The sequence below is a fragment of the Culex pipiens genome, chromosome 3 (assembly GCF_016801865.2).
Source record: "Culex pipiens pallens isolate TS chromosome 3, TS_CPP_V2, whole genome shotgun sequence".
Taxonomy (NCBI): domain Eukaryota; kingdom Metazoa; phylum Arthropoda; class Insecta; order Diptera; family Culicidae; genus Culex; species Culex pipiens.
In genome coordinates, this window is record NC_068939.1 from 166990296 (window position 1) to 167011823 (window position 21528).

The 21528-nt window shown below is 34.7% G+C and overlaps 1 protein-coding gene across 1 annotated transcript; it reads right to left on the reverse strand.

Annotated features, from left to right (window-relative positions):
* Positions 1 to 646: 646 nt before the first annotated feature.
* Positions 647 to 18315, reverse strand: LOC120418568 (sugar transporter SWEET1-like). The gene is made up of 4 exons (XM_039581014.2): positions 18111 to 18315; positions 17755 to 18043; positions 877 to 996; positions 647 to 795 (listed from the first exon to the last, which is right to left on the reverse strand). Exons 1-4 carry the CDS (start codon positions 18278 to 18280, stop codon positions 670 to 672), a joined length of 705 nt encoding a protein of 234 aa, XP_039436948.1. The 5' UTR covers positions 18281 to 18315; the 3' UTR covers positions 647 to 669.
* Between the last annotated feature and the right edge of the window lie 3213 nt (positions 18316 to 21528).

A 21528-nucleotide genomic window follows, 5' to 3' on the forward strand; every position in this document is an offset into this window, starting at 1 on the left:
TATAAAAAATCGCCAGTTTTTGATTTTTGTATTTTTTAAAAAAGCAAAATTTCAAAATCGGGCTTCGTCATGCACACGGGATATGTCTTGGGAGTCTTTACTCAAAATTTCAGCCAATTTGGTCCATGCCATCTCGAGATATCGTGGCACCCGTAAATCAAATTGGTGTTTAGAGAAAAACGCTCAAAAAGTTTGACAGTTCGCTTTGCGCATGGCAAAATTTTGAGCTTAAATCGTCTCTTACTCAGTTTAATCATGAAATATCTTCATGAAACTTTCAGGAGTGATTGAAAATCATCTTTTAAGTGGATTTATTAAATTTTCTGAAATATGAAATTTTTGATTTTCTACATGTATGTAACCCCTTAAGCGAAGATAGCGTTCGAATGTTGAACGTCAGAAATGTCAAAATCGCGCAAGAGCACCAACATTAGAAAAAAATGTGGCTGTCATGCCATGGCACACTTTTTTCGTAATGTTGGTACCACTGCGTGATTTTGACATTTCGGGCGTTCACCATTCGAACGCCATTTTCGCTTAAAAAGCTGGATACAATCTTGGCAACTACGCAGACAAAAGTGGTTTTCTATATTCAAATCAAACATGACAAGATCTTTCTAAACAATTTATTTATTCTATGTATCTAGGAATCGTTCAACCCACATGACTTCAATCTCGCTTTGTCCGTCGTCCTCTAGTTTTCGTCGTGTCTGGTTTAGCGGCGCTGGACCGTGGATAAATCACAAACAGTGACAACTGTGCCGTGCACAGCCCGATGGCAATCACTTTCTGAACCTGTTAGATGTGGGACCAAAAATTAGTAACATAAACAGCAGCAAAAGTTTTATTTCTCTCTCGGAGCGCAAATATACTCACAATGATGAAGTAGTTGTTCAGGATGATGCCGTACAGGAGCCACAGGACCGAGGCGCCGCTGCTGGCCAGAATCACCGGCAGGGGTAATCCCTCGGTGCTGCGACGCCGAATTACTTCGCCCTGGAGGGACGAAAAGGGCTAATTTAGTTACGGTTGGAGTCGGCGTCGTTTTTTTTTGTGTGCAAATCGGATCAAATTTCCATATTTTTCTTATGAAAATTAAAGGGGCAGATGGAAAAATTGTCGGAAATAGTCATAATTTGGCTACACAGTAAAATAAACTTTGTGAGAAAAGACATATGAGCAGTTCTCTGGACTTCAGTATATTATAAAACTTCAAATATTTTGATCGGGCTCAACCTTCGCATAAGTACAAGTTCGGTTTGCCCCAGCGTTTTCAAAACTGGTCTAAACGCGATTTTAGAAAAATAAACACGTTTTATACTAGTTTTGAGGACGCTGTGTCTTTTTTAGGAGCAAGTTAGCACCTTACTCTCTTCGGGAAAGTTGTAGAGCACCAACCAAATAAGAATCCAGTTTTATTGTAGCGTTGAATGTGGATTTGTCAAACAGCAAAGTTCAAAAATATAGGTTTTCCCATGCTAAAGATCTTTTCGATTGCAAATTTAATTTTACATAAAAAATAGGTAAAAAAATTAAATGATTATTTTTTCAATAATCACTATTTAAAAAAAAATAGCTCGGCGGTAGATTTTTTGACCAAACTTCACTATGGCTCAAAAGTTGCGGGTTTTGGATCCCTAAAACATATCAAAAAAATTCGAAAATCAAAAAATACTAATTTTGAAAAAATGAGTTTTTGTGAAAAAGGTGAATTAAAAAATCGGCATTTTTTTCCGTATACCTATTTTTTCTCAATAGTCCTCAAAAATATCTACAACTTTGCCGAAGATCAGAAAATTCACTCAAAAGTTACAGCTGTTTGAATATTATTTGCGTACCATTTTTGTATGGACAGCTGCCAAAATTGTATGGAGACTTGTATGGGTGAACCAATGCCACAAAAAAGCTTATTTGGTCATAGGGAAGGTCCACACAAAGTTTAAGCCAAATAAAAAAATACAAAAAATAAAAATGGCCGAAATCGGCCGATTTCGAAGAGAATGGCTCACATGTTGAGTTAAGCAGGTATTATCCTACGACAAACAAACCAACAAACTCGCACTTTTTTGAGTTTGAAGGTTTGCCAAAATGGCAAACTCGCAAACAACTCAAACTGTCAAAGTTCGTGTTTGTTTGTATGTTTGTCATAGTCTAATACCTGCTTTTTGATACAGAGTGGTACTATGATTTTGTTGTTGTTGAAATAGTGATTTTTTTCCATGGCCATGGTCATGGTCAAAAAAGGTTGTAAAATGTAATTGGCAATCAAAAAGCATTTTACTAAATTTGTTAAAGAAGTGCACCGTTTTTACGTCACAATTTTCCACTATGTTTTAAGACAATAAAAAAACGACCTTAGGGATAAACCCTGACTCGATTCCTTCTCTCTTTCTCGATACCCCTTGGCTTGATTCTTTGGGTAAAAATAAGTAACTGTGCCAAAGTTGGTAAAAAAATATGTTCATAAAAAACCTTGCTTAATCCACCTTAAGGTGGTTGGTGCCTTCCTCAGTGCCTATTACACTCATTGGAAAGGTCTATTGATTACACATCTAACGATGGGTCGCATGATTGATATGGACATCATTTTCAACAAAATATCTGAGATTCGGTTTCAAAAAAATTTCTAATGAACAAAACACTTAAGTTTAAGTGCTCCTAACTTTTGAGAAGATTGTCAGATCTTTAATTTTTTGGATGCATTAGAAAGGTCTTTTGATTACGCATCCAACGATGGGTCGCATGACAGATCCGGACAACGTTTTCATCAAAATATCTTTTGAAAAGTGTTTAAATAACACTTAAGTGCTTAAAACTTTTGATAGGGTTGTCAGATCTTCAATGTCTTGGACTCGTTAGAAAGGTCTTTTCAATACCTTTCTAAAAATGTATAACATGACAGCTTTTCTTACAAAAATTACCCTTTTTACAATCTTGCCAAATTTAGTCAAAATCGTTTTTTAGCATAACTTTTGAAGTACCTAACTAAACATAATGGTATGAAAATATGACCTATGGGACCTGAAGACGAGTCTAAAATCACAGATCCGGACAAAATCGGTCAAGCCAGTTCCGAGAAAAGTGAGTGAGAAAAAAAAACTCTACGTCCATCCACACACACAGACATTTGCTCAGAATTTGATATGTATACGTGAAGGTGGGTCTAGGAGGTCAAATAAGGAAGTTCATTTTTCGAGTGATTGTATAGCCTTTCCTCAGTAATATGAGGAAGGCAAAAACGTCTTCTTTCTTTCTTCTTTCGCTAATAACTCGTCAGGGTTAACTCGGATCATTCCACGGTCTTTGAAAATGTTGTTTGTCCTAAAATTCTGACACATTTAATCTCTTGGCAGAATTTTGAAATTTTTGCTTTTCCCCATACATTTTTGCGAATTTTCCTGGTTACACGGAATGGACATGTGATTATTCGAAAATATGTGTCTTGAAATATAATTTTCTGATCAACTTGGTGTCTTCGGCAAAGTTGTAAGTTATGATAAGGACAAGCCAAAAAAGAAAATTATCCGCAGAAAAAAATCACTTTTTTATCTGACTTTTTATCAAAAACGTTACTTAATCCACCTTTAGGTGGTTGGTGCCTTCCTCTCATTTATAGAGTGATTCCAACCCCCCTAAAGTGTCCACATGGTTTATGGATCGCCCCTAACGTGATCGCAGCACCAAAGAGGTCCTAATAAAAATAAGTGATGATTTAAAAAAAAACAGACTGCCTACAGACTTTTTGTCAAGATTGTACATACACCGCCGTGGGGAAATAGATTGAGGTTATGTAAATTCAGAGCATTTTTTAAATTGCTTGTAATTTTAGATAGGTAAGTCAGATCTTGAAAATTCTTAATCCACAAGAAAGGTCATTTCAGAACCTTTCTAAAAATATATAATATGGCAGGTTTCCATGCAAAAACCACCCTTTTTGGCAAATTGTAAAATTTGTATGCAGCAGTTTTTTAAGCATAACTTTTGATGTGCTTTACTAAATCTTATGAATTTCAATAGGGACTTATGGGACCCCAAGACGAATCGAATAAGGCCAATACGGTCAAAATCGGCTCAAGCAGTGACGAGATATTCCAGTGACATTGATTCGGTACACATGTCTACATACAGCCAAACACACAGACATTTGTTCAGCTGGTGATTCTGAGTCGATATGTATAAATGACGGTAGGTCTAGGAGGTCGAATTAAAAAGTTCATTTTTCGAGTGATTTTATAGCCTTTCCTCAGTAAGGTGAGGAAGGCAAAAATCTAAGATTCAAGAAATTCGAAGTTTTTGTTTATTTATTTTTTTACATGCTGTAGGGAAAAACATATTTTTTGTGAAATTTTCAATCACAAATTCAATAGCCATATTAAGATAGTCCACATCTCAGCTTAGGGTTGTAATTTCACACAAGTAATGCTTAAACATCGAAATAAGTGAAATGAAATGAAAAGGTTTCACTGGATGTTAGGGTGGTCCAAATCCGGACTTTTTTGGGGCTACCCCCTGAAATCAAAGATTGACCCATCACTAGGCTAAATTCCAAATTTGAGCTCATTCTGACCACGGGAACCCCTCCCTCCAATCGCTTAAAGTTTGTATGGGAAAAATCGTCAAAATGTATGGAGAAAAGCAACTGTTTTACTTTTTTACCAGTGAAAGGCGCCATAGTTATCCGATTCTTACCATTTCTCAAATGTAGAACCTTCATTAAATTTAGATCAACTTTCCCGAAGACACCATATTTTTAGGATTTTTTCCCGCGAAGTTATTAGCGCCCAAAACTGACCCTTTTTGCGTGGCCAGCTGTAAGGGGCTACCTAACAACGATGTTTATTTCCAATTCGTACACACACGTGCTCTCTCTCAGGTTCAAACTCTCTCACGAGCTTGCTCGCCTGCCTGCCTGTCTGCTTACCAACAAGCGCGCGCTGTTTCTCTGCTTGGACTTTTGTCGTCGTCGTCGTTTTCGTTTACTATCCGCTGCGCTGCGTTTCCTGCATGTTTATTATAATGTTGAACTAAAATACCAGGTTTGTTTTGAGATATAAAATTTAATGCAATATGTGATCAACAATAGATATCATATTATAAGAGCGTGTGAGAGAGAATACAAATTTGATGAATTAGTTCATCCATGAATCGTCATCTGTTCTGATCCAAACCTAATTGCAAACGTTTTGGATTTTAATGTATCTGCTTTTGTTACAAGAAATACCATGCAGTTTTTTTTAAATAAAAAAGGAAGGAATTTTCTTTAGATTTTTTTTTAAACTGAATCCAAATGAGTATCTTAAGGTGAAGCACGAGAGTGGCGTGCGGCTAAAAATTGAAAATGCTTCGAAGTGCTCTGTGTGTGTGCGTGCGCGAGCGCGCACGACGGCCCTACCAAGAGAATGCTAAAAACAGGAAAGTAGATTTGCGTCGCGTCGCTCTGCGGCCCCTGCATCGTTGCGCTGATGGGTGTTAGGGAATATTTGGCTAAGATGTGCAACGGTCAATGTTGAACAGGGGTCATTCATAAAATAAGTCTAATGTCTTTACAGCAGGGTAGCCTCCTCGGGAAAACAGGGAAACCAGAGGAGAAATCGAGAATTTGATATTACCGGGAGAAAATATTAGTTGAAGTAAGTTGAAAAGTCATTGAAGCTAAAAGGATGACACTAGTGATTGGTACTAGCAGGAGTGGCCGACAACTTCGTTTTTTAGATTAAAATTAGTCAAACTTCTTATAAATGAACTCAATATGTTTTTCTTCACTGTAAGAAAATTATTCTAGTTATTATTTATGTGTAATTCACGTTCACTATTTTCCTGATGACACCGTGAGTGACTTTGGCGATCGTTCACGCTCCATGCAAACAATATTATTTTTGTGAAGGAGGGGTAGGGGGTTTGAAATTTCCAAAATAATTGCCCACGTGGTTTATAGATGGTCCGAATAAGAGCCGGATTATTTTCATCGCATTGCTGATAACTCATCAGGATCAACTCGGATCTTATTGCACCCTCCGACAAAGAATTTCCTACAAGTATCATACTTAGGCGAGACCAGCTCTACCTACCAGCAAAATCTTGAAGCGATGTTTTTCCCCATACATTTTTGCAATTACTGATAGATAATGATCAATAAAGCCATGAGAACCAAATTGCATATTTTTTTACAAATAATCAGAAATAAGTTTTGTTTTTATTTTAAGATAGTCTGGAATAATAAGTACTTCTTCCAAGTTGACAATATAATCAAGATTGATCATGACTTCTATTGGCAAAAAATCACTTTTATACAAAAAATCACTTTTAGGTGGACACAACACAAAAACAATAATTGAATTTTTGTTGGTTTTAAATTTGATTCTTCATCTGAAAAATAAGTTAAAAAAAATGTTACTATATTTTACATATTTCCATAATAATAAGGAATTGGGAAAAAATCGCAGTACTTCTAAATTATTTTGCACCATCTTATGTATAACTCAAAAGATGACATTTTCAGTGATAAAAAGCCTAAAAATGACAATTTATATCTTGAGTCTGCAAAAAACAATATCTGGAGATGAAAAATCTCAAAATTTATGAATTTATTTATTTGAAAAGTATTTTGATACTCAGGCCAGTTTAAGAACATTTTAATTTGATGTAAAAATTGTCCATGTAATTTTTATTTCGACTTCATAGTATTTTTTTTATTTGGCTAAAATTTTGTCTTTGAGTAGTTCTCTACGATTTCGCAAATTTTTCACGATTTTCAAATTTTCAACTTTGTCTATCATTCCCTTTATCAAAAGTAGCCATTTTTCATAAAAAAGTTCTATAGTAAAAGTCTACATATGCTGTATCTGCACCATACTCTCTTCGGGAAAGTTTTAAAGCACTTCTGGAGTAACCAAATACGATAATATAAATATAAAATAAAAATATAAAAAAAAGTTTTCCCATACAAATTCCCATAGAAAATTGAACCGCTTTGCTCAGAATGAGGACTAAACTAATCGTTACCAAACTTTGGGGAGTTGTTTAGTACCAAAAAGGAACTGAAAAATTGCTGTGCTCACTTAATTTGGACAACTTTATTTGTTTTCTATACAACCATATTTCACCCTAATGGGTATACATTTTTGATTTCTTTCGTTTTTATCATTTAAAAAATACTTGTTGAAAGAAAAGGATATCTAAAACTAAATGGTTTTGAAATACTGAGATTATTTTTACAATTTTCATTTTAGGATTTTGCAAACTTTGTGAAATTCTTTAAATTTTATTTCTTCTAAAAAAATTCTTCTATTTTTTTTTCTTTCAATAAAAATAAATTAAAAATTTTAAAATAAAGCATTGATTTTGAAAAGGTAATAAATATATAAAAAAAAATTGCGTTGGGTTCGTATAAGTCCAAGGAAGGTTCTTACGCCAAAAAATTACAACTTTGGCCACTCTGGAACCGATTCCGGGAAATCTGCAGATTGTATGGGAAAAGTTACGTAAAATCAAATTTTGATCACAGGAGGCTGAATAAGAAAAAAAAGTTAAAAACGTAAACAAACGAAAAAAGGAAGAACGAAGTTTATCGGGTAAGGCTTGTTTTAGATAAAATTTCTTATTCCATAGTTTAGACCATAGGATCATATGACCATAGGACCGATAGAAACTAATTGTTCAATTTACAAAGCTTAGAAATTTCCTCAACAAATTGTATGTTTCCTCGATTGCAAATTAGATTTTGCTTTGAAAAATTAGTATTTGTATTTTTTGTTCAGATTTCGATATTCCCAAAAAAAAACTCGATTTTTTAAAATCATGTCTCCTAAACAAGATTTTGTTAAGTACTTTAGTGAAATTTTGATATGGTCCATAAACCACGTTGACACTTTTTTGTAAATCTCAACCTCCCCCCACCCCCTTTGTGGACGATTGTCCTTTCAAAAAATCTTTTTTGTATCGAGTGTGGACAATCGCCATACACCCCGCCACTGAGTGTTCACGTTGTTTATGGATGGTCCCCAAAGTGCACAATTTTTAGGTAACTTTTTTGAAAATAGTCTCAGTCATTCATTCTTTAAAATTAGTACCCATGTTTGCCCACTTTTGAAAAAAATATTTTTGAAAAGGTGGGAAAATTCTCAATATTTTGCTTTTTTGAACTTTGTTGATACGACCCTTAGGCTTCATCCATAAAGTACGTCACGATAAAATCGGCCACGCTTTTCCTATACCTATAACATGCAATGTCACACTTGCTAGTGACAAAAAGAGAAATTAAAAATCAACAAAAAATGTTTTACCGTGTATAATTTTTATTCACTGTAGTCCTTATCCATACCTACAACTTTGCCAAAGGCACCAAATCGATCAAAAAGGTCGTTCAGAAGATACATAATTTTCATACATCATTTTTGTATGGACAGCTGTCAAATTTGTATGGAAAATTATACGGACAAACTAATGATTATGAATACAAAGAGACGAGTTGTTCCTTTCGTCTCTTTGTATTCATAGTAATGCAATCTGCTAAAACGCTCAACCAAACCACAAACTAATAATGCAAAATGGCTTCTCTGGGCATACCGAAGGCCGGATTAAAAAATACAAAAAATCAAATTAGAAAACGACCGATTTCGCAGAGAATTTCTCATTTGCGAATTCAAAGAGAACCACAACATTGTCATAAGAAGCAATTTAGCATCATACTTTTTTCACATAAGCCTCAATACAATTTTGCGGCGAAGTCATATAAAGTGGGTACGTAAATATATGAAAATTTGTATCTTGAGATGGACCAACTCATACAGAAGTTGCCCCGACCCCTCTTCGATTTGCGTGAAACATTGTCCTAAGGGTTTTTTTTCCTGATCACGAATCCTAGGTCCGTTTTTGATATCTCGTGACGGAGGGGCGGTACAACCCCTTCAATTTTTGAACATGCGAAAAAATACATGTTTTTCAATAATTTGCAGCCTGAAAAGGTGATGAGATGGAAATTTGGTATCATTGTGACTTTTATGTAAAATTGGGGCGTATTTGATGGCGTACTCAGAATTCCGAAAAAAGGCCAATCCATTCTTCGTAACTCAACTGTAAATTTTTTTGAACACGTCATTTTAAGGAAAATTTAATGTTCTTTTCGAATCTACATTAACCCACAACAGTCATTTTTTCATTTAGAGCAAAAAATTTCATTTTATAATTTCGTGTTTTTGTAACTTTCAAGTGTTATTTTTAGAGTGTTACATTGTGTTACAAAGCTGTAGAGCAAGCAATTACAAAAAAAAATATTTATAATCATAAGGAGTTTTCTTGTGATCATCACGAGTTATCGTGATTTTACGAAAAAAAAAGTTTTGAAAATGTTCGAAAATCTAGTGAACTACCATCGGATGATTTTTTTGTAAAAATGTGTAATGTTACATCAGGAACTGGTAAATTTTTCACACGGTTATGTTGAATTTAATTTTTTTTAACTTATTACTAAACATTCCAACACGTAAGCCTCCAAAAAAGTCGGAACGGAAACTTCAACTCGTTGGATCTCGGCCATTGCTCAACCAATTGATACGATTCTTTTTCCAGAAAATTCTTTGTATATCTAGATGAGTTCCAACTTGTTTTTAATCTCTACAAAACAGTTGGAGCGATGCTTTCGTTGCAGAAATTACAGATTTGTTCGAATCGAGTTCAACAAAATTTTGAAAATGGTTTTTTTAATTTGGTGATTTTTATGTAGTCAAACTCCGATTTTTTTTTAAATCAAGAAAGGTTAACTCGGTTCATTTTGCACCTCTCGACAGAGTTGTAGGAAATTGAATTTCAATCACCTATAAAAGAAAGCTGAGAGAACAGCCCTACCAAAATCTAATGGTAGAATAAACCGTTCGTTCAATGCAATAGTTCATCCCATTTGGTGGATTATATTGGCAAATGACCATCTCATATTCATCGAACCTTTGTAGCTGATGTTGCAAAGGCGTGAAAATGAACTCATAAGAATAATACTCTCGCCAATCTTAGGATTTATTCGCTGTGTCCCTTCACAGAACCTTTGTACTACCAGATCGTTATCCTTGTAGAGGAATGGCGTTTTTATTTTTAGACCACGTTTCCCATATTTCCTCAAACCAAACCCAGCAAAATGAAGACGATACTTTATCGTCTTCATTTTGCTGGGCGAGATATGGCACCGTCGATTTTTAGACGATGACTCCAGCATTTTTTCTCTTTTGCACTTCGATGTATTGCCATCTCACTATAGAGTTATCCGTCTGCGCGGAAATGGTCATTTATGAGCCTAATAACTTTTAAGAAAAATATCATAAAAATATGGAAAGTTTTTTTAAGTTTAACGAAGAACTTCAAATTGCCTTAGCGTTCTCGATTGCGAGATCCCTACTCGAAACTAGGTGTCCGAAGGCTTGATTGTTGAGGCAATTGCAAACCTCTTTTTACACCTTAGCTTCCATCCACCCCGGGATTCGAACTGACGACCTTAGTATTGTGAGTCCAAATGCCTAACAGCGACTCCACCGAGGCAGGACCCAGGGAGACGACTTCTACACCTGGACTGAGCTAACGACCTAACCTCTAAGTTAGAGCTGGCCAACATTTACTTCCCGTCCGACGGAAGGCGTGATCACACAAATCTCGTCTCAAAAAATGCCACCGGGACCTTCTAGGATCGAACCCAGGCTGACTGGGTGAGAGGCTACCACGCTTACCCCTACACTGCGGGTCCCGGCATAACGAAGATCATACACACATTAACAAAATCATGGTAATATTACATATGGGAAGGGATACATCTTTTATGTCAGAAAAAAATGTGTAAATTTACCTCTGAAAATGTGCATTGTTTCCGAATGGCTGGTGAAATTTCACTTTTTCAGTCAAAATTGAGGTAAAATTTAATAATAATAGAAGTAATATTCAACCTTCCAAATTTACACAAGGTTTTATTGTGTAGTTCCAAGAATTGGTAAGAATCGGACAGTTATTGCACATTCCACATGTAAAAAACTGAAACAATTGCTTTTCTCTATAAATTTTGAAGAATTTTCCCATATAAACTTCAAGCGATTAGAGGGAGGGGTTCCCATGGTCAGGATGAGCTCAAATCTGTAATCTAGTCTAGCGATCTTTGATTTCAAGAGGAAGCCCGGATTTCGACCACCCTAGTGTACAAGAATCACACTTGACAAAGTTGGGTTAGAATTGCGCTACCTGCAGGCAAAATCCTGAAGCGAGAGTTTTTCCCAAACATTTTCTCAATTTTTTATTTACAAACATCAACTCTCAACAGCGACCCCTAAAAATCTTAAAACTGTTTTATTTTTGCCAAAGAATTGGAATAAGGGAGTGTCCTCAGAAAAATAAAACACTTTGGATTATCAAATCACAAAATATTTTTGTTTCGTTATTTTATAATGGATTTTTGAACTCAAATATGACCCCAAAAATGTGAATTATGATTTCAGTAACGAAATGTAAAAAAAAATAATGCAAAAGCTTTAGGAGATTGATAATTAACAAAAGTTGATAAATCAGAAAGAAAATATTGCTAAAAATGGGAGTTGCAATAATCAGAGGTAGATTAAATTGTGTATTACCAAAAACATAATGAGATTTTTAAAAAGAGTAAATACATCTTTTGTGTGATTTGTGCCATATAAATAAGAATGAAAATGGTGTAAGAGATTCAGATTGTCGACGCTCTGCATAAGTTAAAGAGATTAGCTGTGAGCAAGTTCAGAACAAAATATTTCTAAGCGGGATTGATTTGCGAACATTTTCACGATAGGACAAACAAACAGACAAGCTTGCCGTAAATTATATAATTTTTGGAGCAAAACAGTCAGTCCCCGGCAAAAAAGATATGCGTCGCACCTCGCGACGCCCGAGACGCCATTTGATTTTGCCGGGGCCGATTTTTCGAAAAAAATGTTAAACTTTGAAGGTCCGTACCGAGCTCCAAGGTGCTCCAAACTTCAATGTTATATACCGTAAACCGGGGTGACTTTGATAGGATTTCAATTTGTTTTTAGAATATTTTCCAACAGATAAGATTTTTCTCAAGATTATTATTTTTAAAACATGTACTGGGGTAGGCCACACAAAGTCCATGCACTATTTTGGAAAAAAGTTTTTTCAATAGTGTTTAGAAAAATAGTTACGTTAAAAATTCTTAGTTTAAATTCCGGGGTGACTTTGATAGTCATAGTTTTTCTTGTTAAAATCATATTTAAGATGTTCAAACTTTATTTGTACGTTAAATGTACCATCACTAAAGTAGCTGATATAGTTTAAAATCAATGTTTATGTTAAGTTAACTAAGTTTATAAGGTTTTTAACAAAATACATATAAATTTTAGGTAAAATTGTTAAAAAGTCGAAATTTTGCCTGAAATTTGTTAAAACTAGTTTTGTTTATAAAATTATCGATTTATATTGCATTTTATACTGAATTCGAAGCACGAATCACAAGTTTTCACATTTTACATGAAATTTGTTCAACTGAAATTGCCTATAAATTTGGAGATTTTTTTTAATTGTGTTTCAAAAACACATATTATTTATTATTTACAAACTTATTTAACCTTCTCCTAGTGGAAAATTGTCCAAAGAATCCGAAAATGCATTCCGTTTTCCGATTAAAAATCATGTTCATTGAGAAAATCATGACACTTCGAGAAGTTTAAAATAATGACTTCCATCAACATTTTCTTAACTATAGTTAACTAACTTTATAATCCTTTCAAAAATTTATGAAAAGTTCTTCTTGAGGTACTTCGAACACTTCTCTACCACGGTCAGTATGTTTCTGAACCATTCCTTAGGGACCATCCATAAACCACGTGGACACTTTTTTGGGAATCTGTTACCCCCCCCCCCCTCGTGGACAATTTTCCATACAAAAAAAAACTTTTTTGTATGGATCGTGGACAATCGCCATACCCCCCCCCCCCCTAAAGTGTCCACGTGGTTTTCTGGATGGTCCCTTACGTATTTCAATTGTACTCTTAATTTTACGGGAAAATCGCAAACCTATCAGAGTCACCCCGGCTATCAAAGTTACCCCGTTTTACGGTATACCAAAAGATGCGCAGGGATCCGACCTACACGCCAGTGATGTTTTTGATAAACGCATTTGTGGCCAAAGTGCCTCAAAAATAGACATAGCGCCAGCTCCTGTTACGTCCAATCAAGCTCATATTTGGGACTTGGGCTAAGTATGCCCACCGGAACGAAGCCCTGAATGGCCGCCAAAAAGTCATTTTTGTTACATCATATTACCTACACACGCAAAATTACTCTACTGTATTTTGTTTTAGTATTCCTGTTATACAATTACTATCTTCTTGATTTTGCTTTCAACCTCGTCATAAGATTTTTTTTTTACTAAAAGAGTTTTTATGTGTTCCACTAATAATTAACAAAACAAACGTTGGGTATTTTTCATATACCCTAAATGGGATACATTTGGTATGAGACGCAATCATTTAGAAATTTATAAAATAAATAAAGATCCCTAATGTTGTCGGGACCGTGGTGTAGGAGTAAGCGTGGTTGCCTCTCACCCAATCGGCCTGGGTTCGATCCCAGAAGGTCCCGGTGGCATTTTTCGAGACGAGATTTGTCTGATCACGCCTTCCGTCGGACGGGAAGTAAATGTTGGCCCCTAACCTAAAGGTTAGGTCGTTAGCTCAGTCCAGGTGTAGGAGTCGTCTCCCTGGGTCCTGCCTCGGTGGAGTCGCTGGTAGGCAGTTGGACTCACAATCCAAAGGTCGTCAGTTCGAATACGGGGTGGATGGAAGCTAAGGTGTAATGTTATGAGAGAGAGATTCCCATGTCGAACAAGCTCGTCATACAATATGGTATTGTAAAGCGTTCATTTTTAACAACTTTTAGAATATTGAAAAATTCCCAAAAATAATGGTAAAACACTTTGAAGCACTTTGAAAAAATATCTCTGATAAAATCGTTTTTGTACTAAAACATCTCAAACTTATTTATTTATTATTCCAATGATGATAGTTGGTGAAAAATAATTATTGAAGAAGTTTCTGCTAAATCTCAAAAAGTTTTGATGCCTTATTTTACAAATTATAGTAAAAAACATTGAAAATATGGTAATTTTGGAAACAACTCGGAACTGCTAGGAGCCGTTTTGCCGAGCATTTTTCTAAAAAAAAGCGGTGGGCGCTCTAAAATTCTTTGTGTAAATATGGGTATCCGGCGCCGTCACTCCGTGCCATATTTTCATACACTTAGGAGCCCAGGGTGGCGAAGTCCTTGTAGATAAAAGTACCTAGTCTTCGTATCGCTGTCCTTATACGAATCTCATGTGAAAACTTAAAAATTGAAAATCTCTTGATTTTTTTTTTTGTTGAATTGACATGTATTTCCGTCGCGTACTTGATGTTGGCACATGACTATTATTTCAAGTGATGAATAGTTTATTCAGAAGAGAGCAAACAAGTTACTATCACAAACTTTGCAAAATATTTTTAATGTAGTTAGAATTGCAAATTGTATGGAAGAGCTAAATCATAAAAAATGCCAAGAGAACAAATTCCCCCCCAGGTCCAATAATTATTTTCTACCTGACTCTGAATGCTGGATTGTTCTAACAATTTTCTAAAACTTTGCTGAAGGCATCCAATCAATCTGAAAATTTCTTTTCAAGATTTTTGATTTTCAAATTTTTACATGAAATTCAAGACAACGACCAAAATTGAATGAAAACTTGTAGGGGCAATCCAAACATGCAAAAAAAAAGAACTTTGGTCATAGAGAAGGCTCGAAATTTTTATTAGCTAAATATATAATACATAGGTGAAATTCATTTCTGACTTTCGGAGAGGATTGCTAATAACTTATTGGCAAAAAGACCAAATATTTTTTTTTTTTGAAAAAATGCTCGGCAAATCGGCTCCGAGTAGTTCCGAGTTGTTTCCAAAATTACCATATTTTCAATGTTTTTTTCTATAATTTGTAAAATAAGACATCAAAAATTTTTTAGATTTAGCAGAATTTTCTTCAATAATTATTTTTCACCAACTATCATTATTGGAATGATAAATAAATAAGTTTAAAGATGTTTTAGAACAAAAAACGATTTTATCAGAGATATTTTGTCTAAAGTGCTGTAACTTTTTGCCATTATTTTTGAGATTTTTAAATGTTCTAAAAGTTGTTCAAAAAGATAAATTACACAACTTTGTCGAAGAGACCAAAGCTCTACGACCCTCTTGTAAAAAGTTAGTTTTCAGCGCCACCTATGCGGTGAAGTTCGGAACTAAAAATTGGTGCCAAAAGATGCGCACTACTAATACGAGCAACTTTGCCAAAGACACCAAAATTCCCAAAAATATTCCCGAGAAGATATTCATTTATTGCGTAAAATTTCGATTATTCCCCTCTATGCCCCGTGTGTAGAAGAACGATGGTGCAGCAGCGAACGAGAAACAATGACAAAGCAACCAGGCAAAACCATTTTTGCCACGCGGCTAGCAGTTATCACCGTTATGTCGGTTTCTCCTTTTTTTCGTACGTCCACTGCTGCACGTTCTGTCGCGTGGTCTGTTGGCGGCTGCGAGTTTTTCAAAAATATTTTTTTCATGCGTTTAGTGCTCCAATATTTTTCGAGAAAAATATCAATGTTATGGTATCATAAGAATCGTAAGAACTTGCTCTTTCCTATCATGTTTTCCTATTTGCAAAAAAGTGACGCCAGTCAGAGTTATCGCGGTGGGAACAAACCAAAACGGGGGCAGACGGTCTACGAAGTTTTCACAAATCGACTCATTGTGAATTCACATTTTGATGAAATTTAAAAGTAGTTAATCCATCTGAAAATTCAGAATGTCTTCTTGATCCCTATGGTTTAACATTTTCCAAAATTCAATTTTGAACGCTTCTACCAGCCCACAAGAAAAAAAAATTTGGACTACGCTCTGCCACTCTGGACCTCCACGTTAAAGGAAGGCCGCAACTGCAAGATCTGAAGGTAGTTAACGATTGTGCAGAAAGAGATGTTTCCAGAATCGAAAAATTTATAGGTAAACTGACAAAAAATGATAAACAGTTGCAATATTTGTTGCAGGTGGTCTAGGAACACAGAAAGACATTTTCAGAAAGAATAAAAAAATAATTTTAAAGAGTATGAATGAAAATTCTAATCGAGCCTAAGCTGTCTTTTCTTTAAACTATTTTTTTCAGCGCAGTTTTTTTATTTTTGACATAATTTAAGCATTTATATGCTAAATATATCTCAAAACAATCCTGCTATTTCAGTTGAAAATTATAATAAACATGCAGGAAACGCAGCGTAGCGGATAGTAAACGAAAACGACGACGATGACAAAAGTCCAAGCAGAGAAACAGCGCGCTTGTAGGTAAACAGGCAGGCAGGCAGGCGAGCAAGCTCGTGAGAGAGTTTGAACCTGAGAGAGAGCTCGTGTGTGTACGAATTGGAAATAAACATCGTTGTTAGGTAGCCCCTTACAGCTGGCCACGCAAAAAGGGTCAGTTTTGGGCGCTAATAACTTCGCGGGAAAAAATCCTAAAAATATGGTGTCTTCGGGAAAGTTGATCTAAATTTAATGAAGGTTCTACATTTGAGAAATGGTAAGAATCGGATAATTATGGCGCCTTCCACAGGTAAAAAAGTAAAACAGTTGCTTTTCTCCATACATTTTGACGATTTTTCCCATACAAACTTTAAGCGATTGGAGGGAGGGGTTCCCGTGGTCAGAATGAGCTCAAATTTGGAATTTAGCCTAGTGATGGGTCAATCTTTGATTTCAGGGGGTAGCCCCAAAAAAGTCCGGATTTGGACCACCCTACTGGATGTTAAAATTTTTAAATTATTTTTGTTGAAAAGAGCAGAAAATTTTACAAAAAGTTTATTTTATCATTTTGACTATCGAACCAATAGTTTTAGAATAACAAGAGTTAAAAAATAAGGGCTAATTAGGTGACAATGAGGAAAAATGTGTTTTTTTTCACATAAGGCCGTTGCAAATATTTCCCCCTTCCAAATTGGTCTGAAAAATCAGGGGGCAAAAAAAATATTTTTCCAAAAAACTTCAAAATTTCCATGAAAATAGAAGTCTAATCAACTGAAAACAATCTAAAATGCATTTTTCTGCATTGATAATCATATTTAGCATGTTTGGGCTTGTTTAAAAATGTTTTGAATTTTTATGGTCAGCACCGCAAAAATTATATTTTTCGCAAAAAATAAAATTTTCCTCAATACTTAGATATTTTGAAATCTAATGATTGCAGAACAACTGGGCAGATGTAAAATGCTTTTTTAAACACTTTTTTCATTCAAATGTCAAATGATTTTTTATGAAATTCCAAGGTACAATGTAAAAATATGATTTTTCGCAAAAATATTTTTGTTGTCAATACTTAGATATTTTGGAAATTAATGATGGCAAAACAACTGGAAAGGTGTATAATGCATTTTAAAACTTTTTTTTCATTAACACTTTGCAACAGTCTAATTGAAAAATAATAGAATATTAAATTTTTTTTTCGAAAAAATGATTAAGCATTAAAGCCATTTTGTTCACCTCAGCGTTTGGTCTAAACCGGTGAATATCATGTTTAAAACTCCAGAGTTTTTTTTTTTTAAGTCTTTAAAAAAAACCTCTAGCAGTGTAGTTGAACAGGTTTGATCCATATTAGTATTTTATGTTTAACTCTTCAAATTATTATGTTTGGTAATATACTACAATATTTTCCTAAACTCACCAACTTCAGCAGCGGCAGTCCGATGTACCCCAGCGTTAGTCCCGTCACCACCAACCCGAACCGGTACTCCACCTTCGAGGGTTTTTCAAAGCCCGCGTACAGCAGAATCCCGCCCACGACCAGCACCGTCCGCAGAACCAGCTGCCACAACTCCGATCGCCGTGGGCCACGTGGTGTGTACGCCGCGAACCACACCGAATACACGGCGCAGATCGCAAAAGCGTACGCACTGGTCCGGATCATGGCCACGGCACCGACCATCTGGGAGTACCGCAGCTGGAGGGCCGTCCTGGTAGGAGGTAATTAATTTTGAAATTAAAAATTTGAAAAAATAAATAAATATCTATTCTACTTACAGTCCACATCCCAGCACAAACTGTAGCGCGGAGAATCCTTCGGAAGTGCCCTTAAGTCGGATATTGTTACACGTGAAGCACCCGCTCAAAAACTGGGCCACGGTCAGCATGCCGGCCACATTACCGATCACATCCCGGTAGGGCAACAAACCACGTGCTAGCGAATCCATGACGTCCTACGATTGGAGTTGCCTCTCCGCTAGAAGTCGGCTACAATACTGGAGCGCGCTGAAGATCGCGCTCTGAACCACAAAATCGCACTTGAGCAAGACTCTTGTCGTGATTTTGCTCGGTTAGGGTGGTGTTACTAAGAATTGCAATGCTTTTTTCTGCCTAGTGCATTAAGTAATTTAAAGTAACTAAATTTGCTAAAATTTTCATCCAAAATACTTATTTTTATTTAAACTAATGGTATACTTTCAAGAACCACCCTAAACCCAACTTTACTACGCTGGAGATAGTGGAAATGCAACCAACGGTGACCGGGCTGATACCGGCAGTCAGTTTGTTTGGTTGATGGATTAGCAGTTTGTTGGCGCGCGCTGGCGACGGCATACATTTGGGAAGTCGCAATCATTGATTGTAACAGCAGCACGTCATGAGTTGGCCCGTTTCACACTGGACTACACGAATCGGGTTGAACGAGATCGAAAAAAAACCAAAAACATTGAAAAATAGATACATTTTATTACCCTCAAAATTTCATTATATTCTCAATATAAACGATTTCGAATCGGAAAACGGAATTTGTTTTCGGATACTTGGCCAATTTTCCAATATGAACTGATAAAATTAATTTCTAATAACAAGTTCAAAGTGTCATTTAAAAAGAATTCAAAATAACCTTCCAGTTCTTAGTAAATGCGTGATTTTATTTATTCTTGCTTCAATATTCTTGTTGATGAAAAAAATCATTATTTTTTTATCATATAATTTTTTAGCAAAGATTAAATTTTTTGTTGACTAAACCTCAAATTTAAATAGATCCCAAAATAATATTTTACTATTCGGTTTATCTTTGATATTTTCTGTATTTCTTACATTATTTAAAATCGACCATTTGTAATATTTGTTTAACTAAGTTTAATAACTTTTGTTAAACAAAAGATTTTTTTCGTTGAAATTTTTGTTTTCGTCAAATCTTACATTTTTTGAAAACTAATGATTGCAAAACAACTTAACTAGTGTAAAATGCATTTTAAAACACTTTTTGCATTCAAATGTTAAGAGTTTGACTCGTTATTTCAATTTTTCAATTTTTTGACACCCCCCCCCCCCTCGACCCTGGCCAGAGCCGAGTGACAAAAACTTTGAAAAATATTTGCATTGGCCTTAAAGACAATCAACAACCCAAATTTGATCTAAGAATAATAAGAAAATAAACAAAAGACTGGACTGTATATTTTCAAAGATTTTTATTTCCTGTTTATTTCTCATCGAGTTCTTCAATAATATGACTCCTTCAACACGCTCCAATCGACATAATTTTAGCTAATTTCTGTCCTCTCAAAATCTAAACAAATATCACACATAAATATGATTTAGAAGCACCTTTTAAGATAAAAAAAAAAGAGTAATTCTCTATGATTTTGCAACGGGAATAATAATTCATCTTCTTAGCCATAGTGCGAAATGGTGCAAAATCTGGTTTAGGAGATGATTTTTGAAAAAATCGTGTTTTTTTCAAATCGAAATCCATATCAAAAAATTATTAAAATTAATTTTTTGAAGCAAAATCCAAATTCTAAACCTAAACCTAGACCTTTTTCTAGTTATAGTTACTTTTAGGTATAAATTTTAAATTTATTTTCGTTTTCTCTTGCATTATAAAAATACTTCTTGAAATAAAAGCTGAGAAATTTTTCTACATTTTTTCTTTTAGGAACTTTGAAAATCGGGCAATTAGTTTCGAAAAAATTCGAATCGATGAAAATGAATTTCTCGAATTGTCACCTAATTTAATGTAATGTAAATTTTAACAGACGATATCTCGGAAACTATTGGTCCGATTTTCAATGATGAAAAATGACAATTTTGCAAAATTTCTGATCTTCTCAATAAACATAATTCAAAAATTGTATAATTTGGTCCAAACTACGAAATTATGAAAATTATCTATTTGTAGACCTTTTTAAAAGTGAAGCATGTTTAAAAAATAATTTTTATTAAAGAGATTTGAACCTTTTTCAATTGTTCCAAATTTTAATTATGAAAATGAGACCAATAAAATATCGACAGTTGAAAATTGCATGCTTTTTAGGTGACAGTTCGAGAAATTAATTTTCATCGATTCGATTTTTTTTTTCTCGAAAACTTATGGCCCGATTTTCATAGTTCCAGAGAGACAATTTTAGGATTTTTTTCTCAGTTCTTAAAACAAATTTTGTAAAGGGGTAATTTTCTTTCAAGACGTATTTTAAAAAGGTTAAAAAAACCAAAAGAAATCGAAAATATATACCAGAAAATAGCTATACAGTCTAGAATCGGTTATCCGGAAGCCTCGGAAAAACTTCACTTCAGATAATCGAAACTTCGGATAATCGAATCACAAAAATTGTTTTTTTGTCTTATTTTTGATTGTCGTATGATAATTTTTGATATGTGAGTATGATTTAATAAAATTAAATCCAAGATGGCGGCCATACTGGTGGTGAAGAAATATTGAAAAAAAAGCATTTTATCATTTAATGGGCAATCAACTACATTCTCAAATTTGACTAAAATGGGATCGCATAACTAGAATTTGATGTTTGAAACAAGAAAATTAAAAAAAAAAACGATCAACATTTTTCTGTTCATGATTCGATTTTTCGAAGTCCGATACAAACCTTCGGATAATCGAAACTTCGGATAATCGAGTCTGGACTGTATCTGTATCTTAAAAACGGTACAAACTATCAAAAAATATTTGTCACTTTCGCTTTTCGCTTGCAAATTAAAAAAAAATTGCAAAAAATAGTTTTCTCGATACAAACTTCAATACCGAATTCAATCGCTTTGCGCCAATCAGAAGCTCAACCATTCGATATAAAAATTAGAGATCATGATTTGGACTCCAGAATGATTGAAATTGGTAACCAATTTCGATGGGCAGTGACAGTGGCACGGTTAATCGATACAAGTTTTTTTTTTTCAAAAAAAAAAAACAACCTATTTATGTAGGGGAGAGTGGGGAGACTTGATCCCCTTTTTTGTATCGCACATAACTCTGTCAATTTCTCACAAAACTATGATCTTTTTGCATGAATTGAAAGCTTAAACATTCAACTATGTTTGGCTGATAAGGGTATTTCATCAGATAAACTCTTCGAATAATGCCAAGCGTTTTAAAAAAATATTCTAAACCGGCATTTTCAAAATGTTGGGGGTAATTTGATCCCCTTCCAACATTTTGAAGAAATCTTAAGCAAAATGTTTC